The 8538-nt window shown below is 40.3% G+C and overlaps 1 protein-coding gene across 1 annotated transcript; it reads left to right on the forward strand.

Moving 5' to 3' along the window:
* Nucleotides 1–277: 277 nt before the first annotated feature.
* Nucleotides 278–1438, forward strand: LOC122648588 (cyanidin 3-O-galactoside 2''-O-xylosyltransferase FGGT1-like). The gene has a single exon (XM_043841803.1). It carries the CDS (start codon nucleotides 278–280, stop codon nucleotides 1436–1438), a length of 1161 nt encoding a protein of 386 aa, XP_043697738.1.
* The last annotated feature ends 7100 nt before the right edge of the window (nucleotides 1439–8538 follow it).

Genomic DNA, 8538 nt, shown 5'->3' on the forward strand with positions numbered 1-8538 from the left:
CTTAATATCGAATTAGAAGATGCCGACTACTACTGCTACTACAAAGAGAGAATCCGACTCCTTAAGCATAGCCATGTTCCCTTTATTTTCTTTCGGCCACTTCAACTCATTCATCCACTTTGCAAACAAGCTAGCCCAGCGAGGTCACTGCATCTCTTTCTTGCTCCCAACCAAAGTCCAAACCAAATTGGAGAAACTCAACCAACACCCTCACCTTATCACCTTCGTACCTCTCCTCGTCCCTAACGTTCCTGGCCTCCCACCTGGGACCGCATGCATGTCTGAAATTCCCTTTGCCATGAGTCCTCTAATTGTTGTTGCCATGTCTCTCATGCAAGACCAGGTTGAAGCTGCTCTTAATTCAATCCGTCCCAACTTAATCATCTTCGACGTCGCTCACTGGATCCCACCCTTGGCCCGTCGCTTAGGGATCACCTCCATCCAGCACTCCAGCGTCGGACCTTCCTCCGTGGCTCACAACTTGGTCCCTGCACGCAATCTAAGCAAGGGTCAACACTACACCGAACTCATGCGTCCCTTGCCCGGCTTCCCTTCTTCATCTATTCAACTACAAGTATTTGAAGCTCGCTCTATAATGGAATTCTGGACTCGGGACTTCATCGGTGGGATGACATTCCACGACATTCTCTTGGCCTCCCTGAGGGATTGTGATGCAATCTCCATGAGGACTTGTAGGGAGGTTGGAGGTCCCTACTGCGACTACGTTGAGATCCAACATGGGAAGCCGGTCTTGCTGTCTGGACCCTCGCTGCCTGATCCACCCACCACCAAACTAGAGGAGCGGTGGGTAAAGTGGCTTGGAGGGTTCGAGAGGGGATCCGTGGTGTATTGCGCACTGGGGAGCGTGTGTCATCTCAAGAAGGAGGAATTACATGAGCTGGTGCTGGGTCTTGAATCCACTGGGTTGCCTTTCTTAGCTGCACTGAAACCTCCGTCTGGGTGTGCCACTATGGAAGAAGTATTGCCCCAAGGTTTCCAAGAAAGGGTGAAAGGAAGAGGGGTGGTTCATGGGGGTTGGGTGCAACAGACCCTAATATTGGAGCACCCATCGGTGGGGTGTTTCATAACACACTGTGGGGGATCTTCTACCTGGGAATCCTTAATGAATGATTGTCAAGTGGTGGTGTTACCACAAATGGACGACCAGTTTTTTAATGCCAGGTTGTTGACTGAAGATCTGAAGGTGGCCGTGGAGGTGAAGAGAAGGGACGAGGATGGATGGTTCACAAAGGAGGACGTGTGCATGGCGGTGAAAAAGGTAATGGACGACAACAGCAAGGTTGGTAATGAATTGAGAGCCAATCACACCCGTTGGAAGCAGGTGTTGTTAAGGCCAGACCTCGAGTCTTCCTATCTCGACGGTTTCTTGCAGAAGCTATTCGAAATTACCAAAATCCCACCACCATGCCATGCTTAAAAAGTTTAAATTAATTCTCATCATCAATTACGTGGGTAATTGAGTTCATGCATCTTCCTTCTTAACGCCAGACCCCAGAGTCTTTGTATTTTATTTTATTTCATGTAATTTCTCTGTTGTTCCAAGGGAGTAAAACAGCTTTCCTGACTCCCGTGCAATAAAGGTACTATTGGTGACGTGTACAACAGTTTGGTCAGATTCCGATCATGGATTATGAAGTTATGCTCATATCCATCTATATGTAATTTACATTAATTTCAATAAAATTTATCTCTTTCTACAACAAACAAACAAAAAAACAAAAAAAAACCAATAATATCACATTTATGGGGTGTAATCTTTTTTAATAGGAATTATGGGGTGTAATTCAGTTATTCAGAGAGAGTATTACGAGTGTGTTTTGGTCCCAAATAGTTGATTTTGGTCTTTTCCAATTTCTAAAATTGAAAAAAATCAAAACCAATACTAAACCAATAAGGGTTTGCCTGATTGGTTTTAATCAGTTCAACTGATGTGTCTCATTTTTGACACCCCTAGAACTATGCATTCACAAATATATCTAAAGGGTTTATACACAAGAACATATTTGTTAAATTAGACTTTCAATTTTTTCATATGCGACTAATACAAATCACGAGATTTTCATTTAATGATCAGGATAACCACATCATTTGTTCATCATAGGGAAAAAAATTTCCTACCAAAAATATATGCATGGAGGGGAACCATTTTAAAAATAAAAATAAAAATTTCCCCCCAATCAATGGATAATCATTTTTCTTTTGTTGGTGACATTATGCTTGATCTTACATTAAAAGTCATAAAAGATAAGAAGAAAAGTAAAGGAATCAAATTGCAACATGCAATGACAGCAAGCCCATTTTGTCGGATTTTAATATAGTAAGGAATCTGAGTGTCATTTCTTATATTCATCAATTCATGAAAGATATCATGTCTGTCGTATTACAAGCAAGTGGCTGATGATCTCATCATCAATAGCTCCAGTTATTGATGACATCCTCTATCTCACGGTTTCCCCTATAGAAGCCCATTTCTCCCACGTTCCTAGGGTGGTTGTTAACGGCATTCCCCACCCACACCTTAGTCAAGAGAGGCCTGTACGATGGGTGCAACCCAGTTTGGTCTCTTTCATTCCTTGGGTCAGTTTCGGTTGGGTCTAATCGGGTTTTTTCATTTTAGGGCCTTGTATCGTTGCATCGTGATTGGCCTGTTTAAGTAATCTGGCCTCATATGCTAGACATGATCCGATTTATAAATGATCAATCAGATACTGCTTTGATCGGACAACTAATAATTGGATTAAACAGACATCGGACGGGCCTTAAACGGGCTAAGCTATTCTATTACATATAGCTTTTCACTATATACCTATTGAGTTGAGGCCTTCAAGTTATCCCTTATCCACAAAACTTTAAACTCTGCACTATTGAAATGTCACATTATGGTTTTGGTCTTTGTTTGCCGATTCTTACTTGCTAACTCCTCCTGCATTGCTATAAAAAAAATCCCCCCCTTCCCCCTCCTGGAGGGGGTTTTGGGGATTTTTGCACAAAAAAAAAAAAAATGCTCTGCAAAAGGGTTGCAATGTCAATGCTATTTTATTTTCTTGATTGGATTGATCCCTAGACTCTAGTTATAAAACTGGGTCTTAACTCTTAAACCCAACTCACCTATTGATCATGTTAATTTATGTTTAGTGTAAGATGTGAGCTGCTGAGGGGATCAGAGCTATCCATATGCAGTATACATTCAAGATTTTCAATGGATAGGGTCAGATTACAAGCTTAAGCAATTATTTTAAAGCCCTTCCAAATGGGGTTTAAATATGTCAGTCTAGGTCAGACTATAAATTGATCGATCTCAGTCTAGTGACAATCGGGATAGACCCTTGTATTGAGAACGACCGATTACAATTCGGTCTGGACTCAAGCTTGGCACGTTAATAAACATGCCAGACTAGTCTCGATGCGGGCCTAGAGCTGACACCCCTAGTTATAATCAAACCACCTTTTAATTTGCTCCCTGCAATAAATAATCAATCGTATATTAGGTCGGGCTTAGATCCTATCTAGGGTGTCAGGTGGTCCGGCCAATTCAATTTTGGTTTTGTTTAATCGGTTTCTGTTTGTCTAAGTAATCGAGTCTCATAAGACAATAGTACGGATACGTTTATATTTGATCGGTTGTTTATCAATCTACAATCGGACTCTAGTAATCAGGCTTTGAACGGATTAATTGAGTAATTGGGTCATAAATGGGTTACTGGTGCTAAATTGGCTTAAACGGGCCATAATCGGTTGTTTATCAATCTACAATCGGACTCTAGTAATCAGGCTTTGAACGGATTAATTGAGTAATTGGGTCATAAATGGGTTACTGGTGCTAAATTGGCTTAAACGGGCCATAAAAGATTGATTATTGGTCAATCATAGTATTTGGTCTCACTCTCGAGTGAGTGATTATACATCCGTGAATGTCTAGTTATTAATCAATCAGCGCTCGAATCCGACACATTTAATAATCAATCAAATAGGCTACTCTTGACTCTTGAGCTTCAATCAGTCGATTCAAGACGGGCCTACTGGTGCAGTCCAGCTTTTGACACCATCAGTCTTATACATCCGTTTAATGTTGACATCCTCAATTCCCTACCACCTGCCCTTCAAATAAAATTGTTGATGTCCGCAGTAGACAGCCTTGGTTTGGTTGTAAAATCTCTTAACTGTTGATAGCTTAGGGTTTGAGGAATCAGGATTGGTTCGGTCAATTGTGGTCGATTTTAAGATTTTCTTTATCAATTCAACTCGATTTTGGCTGATAAAAAAAAGAATCGGATCAGAACCGGCAGCGATTCCTAATTCTTGAACCCTGTGATAATGGCGAAGCCTCCCATTATCTAAGGATGGTTGATAGTTTGATGGGGATCAACATGAATTTTTCTCTTCTCAGGTTCTCTGTCCGGTCAGGTTCGTAGGTTCCTCTCATAGGGAGGGTGGAAATGACGATCTCATCCCACCCGGGTAGTGTGTTCGGGCAGGGGGTGAGGTCATCATTTTCGATCCCCTATGAGATGAACCTACGAACCTGACCGGATAGGGAATCTGAGAGGAGTTAAGTCCAACTAACATTGGGGACGTGTGTTCACCATAGATGATCAGAGTGATAAGACTATAAATAGTTGTTTCTTAAAGATTAAAGAGTGGCTTCTTTATGATCTTCATCTCTATTCCCTACTTTCTCTCAAATTTATTCATGGTTTTAGTGCACGGTATCAGAACGAGTATCGACAACATGTAAAATCGATACGATACTGATATGGTATCGGCCTGGATCAATTGTATCGAACAAAAGTACTTCTGAATTTCTTTACAAATGAGTTTTTTAACCATTTTACCCCTTATCTGTACAGTGCTATCAATATAATATCGATACGATATCGATATCAGTGACTAGCAAAATCGGTATGTATCGTCGGATATAATACCGCTGCTTAAAACCATGAATTTTTTCCATTATTATCAACGACAACAGCTTGTCGTACTAGGCTTTTGGTGGATGTTCAAATCTTCAAGATCCTTCAGAATCAAGAACGTACAAAATTGAAGAGATCCTCACCATATCCTCACCTTATCCTCAGGCTTCTCCTAGCATCTTTGAAATAAAAAAATAATATATTCCTCCACAACAGTTATACGAAGAACTGTCTTGAATCGACAAGTCCAAACTCTGAACGCACGCCATTTTTCTGTTGGAGATTGAAAAGGAAATTCACGGTGAAAGGAAACTCGGCCCATCAAGTCTCACACATGAGATTATAGATATCGGTCGGGGAGTTGGGTAGCTCTAGCATAGTGGATCTAGATCTTGTACGGTGCGGGCCGCAGCCTGTTCTGCCGTGCTGTGCAAACACAAGGTGATGCGCATTGATCATCTTACCCTTGCCGGAGCACCTTGCCTGAGCAGGGGTAAGGTGGTCATTATGTGCATCCCTGTGTATGCGCATCATAGGCAAGACAGGGCAGTGCGCCATAGAAGATCTGTGTCGTACCATAGTCCTCATTCGTCTGGAGTTGTAATGCATGAGTCTGGGGTGTAATTTGGTTATGGGTCTTAGGTGTAATTCAGTTATTCTGGGAGAGTATTATGTAATGTGTTTTGTTCGCAAATGGTTGATTTTGGTCTTTTCCAGTTTCTAAAAAACAAAACGAATATTGAACCAATAAGGGTTCGCTTGATTGGTTTTCATTGATTCAACTGATGCGTCTCATTTTTGACACCCTTAATATGCATACACAAATATAAGTAAAGGTTAATACACGAAGATATTTGTTAATTAGACTTTGAATTTTTTAATATGCAATTAATACAAATCATAAAATTTTCATCCAATGATCAGAATAACCACATCATTTGTTCATCATAGAGAAAAAAAATCCAACCAAAAATGCAAGTTGGGGATTTTTTTTTGATTTTTTTTCCCCAGTGAATATCGTTCTTCTTTTCTTGGTGACATTATGCTGGATCTTACACGATTCGATTCCAATTCGTATACTTGTTTTATACTATATATATTTGTATTATAGTGTATTAATATACTTTAATATTTTAGTATTGTACTATATTACATTTACTTTTACAATAAATTAAACCCACCGCTTAACGAAAAAAAAAAAAAAGTAAAGTTAAAATATTAACTTTGTAGCAAAATTGTAAATTAAAACACAAAAATAAAATTGTTCAATGAACAGAAAATAGATAATTAAGGTTAAAAAGAAAAAAATAATATAACCTTTGCATGATCTCAGAACATTTTGTGTTGGGGTGGCTGTGGCGGGGTTGGAGAGAGAGAGATTGCTAGCCTTTTTCGTCTGCTTTGTGTGGTTGGACAATTAAATAATTCTGTTTATTTTAGTTTCAGCTTTAATTGTTTCTTTCCAAGTTTAATCAATATATTTGTTCTTAATTTTCAAAGAAGTAATTAAAAAAAACAAAACAAAAACATTGATCTACAAATACAAAAATAAAATAAAAAACTTCAATCGAACATAGAAAAACCTTAGCATAAGAGGATATATTGTCTTCTTGGATCTTTATCACCTCCAGTTGGCTGCCCGGCCCAGTTCCCCAGTTCCTCTAACAAAGGAGGATTGAAATGACTTCTCTACCCATGCCCAAACACTCTGCCCGGATAGGGTCCACCATCCCCCTATTAGAGGAACTGGGAAACTGGGCCGATCAGCAAACTGGAGGAGATAATTTTCCTGTCTTCTTCCTCAACATCCTTCAGAAAATGATGTCATAGAAAAACTTAAACAACGTGATAAATAGGGGTATCAATGGGCTGGACTGGGCCGGGCTTGCCCTAAACCCTAACCCAATCTTAAGAGTCTTACGCTAAACCCAAGCTCAGCCTGACCCTGCAAGGGCCTAACAAACCCTCAACCCGACCCGGCCTTAGTAGGGTTTACAAGAACCCGGCCCGACCCTGATTGACCCTGATATGACATCCCTACTCCTTTCCCAAAATCTCAAGCCCATTACCAGAACGGCACCAACCCAAAAAATTGATTTCCAAAGTCTTAAATGGACCTCATCCATTCGATCCAAGGGGAGACCAGGGCAAATCTCAGCCCTCTATTCTAGGGCATCATTGTATTGGAGCTTTGCCCTAGGGTTGCAGGTAGAACTGCTTCCCAGCTCCCATGGTGAAATCACAGAACCAAAGAAAGGGCCGTTGCTGAACAATAAAGACGACCAAAGCATGAACTCCGACAATCAATCCGGCGGTGAGAGGCAGTCGCCTTGAGCATAGCAATTAACAAGAATCAAAACAAGGGGTCTGGACTGATCCCTCTACAGCTAAAGACTCATCAAAGCTCTCTCTCTCTCTCTCTCTCTCTCTCTCTGTATGTATGTTTCTGTGTTTCACGATCTTTCAAGGAACAAATGCAGAGTTGGACAATTTCTTCAACATTGAAATTCACATTTTGCATTTAGGCAAACAAATACCTAAAGAACTTGTGGGAGACAATCAACCATTCAACATTTAAGAGCAACTCAGAATCAAAAGTGAGAGATAGAAGGAGAACGAAGGGGATGATAATAGGGAGCAGCGAGGGTTTGGTAGAGAAAACAAATGGTTAATTTAATGAAATAGGTTACTGAATAATAAAAAACAAAAAATATAATACAGAAAGGACACCGAAGAATAGAAAAATATAAAAAAACAATTGGGGCCGGGTCAGGCTTAGCCCAAGGGCTTAACCCAGGCCCGGCCCGGCCCGGCTCTGTCAGGGCCAAGCAAACGTCAAACCCAACCCGACCCTTTCTTATCCTCAGGCCTAGCCCAGCCCTGTCTGGGATCAGGGCAGGTTAGGGTCGGGTCAGGATGGCCTGATTTTTTTGACACCACTAGGACTGATAATCAGACCCAATTATATTCACCTATGATGAAAAGAAAATCGCTTTGTCATAGAGATCTAAACCCTTTGAGAAGTATTGGGAAGAATATAATATTTTCGTCCCTGCAAAATAGAGTAGGAGCCAAAGTGTAGACTTTAAAGTGATCTCATGTGGATGATAATATTCTATCTATTAGTATCAGTAGTGATATCGGATCGCATCGGTATTAGTTGAGATCGATATCAATACTTGACCGATCTTGAATAAGGAATTGGTATTGGTTTCGGATCAAAAGTAAAATCGTAAAAAAAAAATTTGATTTTTAATAAAAAAAAAGAGTTTTTTACAATTATCATCCCAAAATCTTTCATATTTATTATTACCTCCTCAAAAACTTTGAAACAACTGATACCCTCCTTTATTGCATACTAATAACTAAATGGCCTCCACCGTTACAGAACTGTAACGGAAGGGGTTAGTCGTGAGAATGTGCTGTTGTCACGGATTTTCTAGGATCAAAATGCCCTTTTGGGATTGTAATTGTAAAAAACTCCCACCCCATTACCGTCCTCCTTCTTCTCCTTCTTCTTGCTCACATTAACCTTGGAACATACTCATGTTCAATTTTTTTGGGCGAGACCTGCAGCAAATGCTACAGCATGCTGTTCTGCGATCCC

The sequence above is a fragment of the Telopea speciosissima genome, chromosome 1 (assembly GCF_018873765.1).
Source record: "Telopea speciosissima isolate NSW1024214 ecotype Mountain lineage chromosome 1, Tspe_v1, whole genome shotgun sequence".
In the NCBI taxonomy this organism is placed as follows: domain Eukaryota; kingdom Viridiplantae; phylum Streptophyta; class Magnoliopsida; order Proteales; family Proteaceae; genus Telopea; species Telopea speciosissima.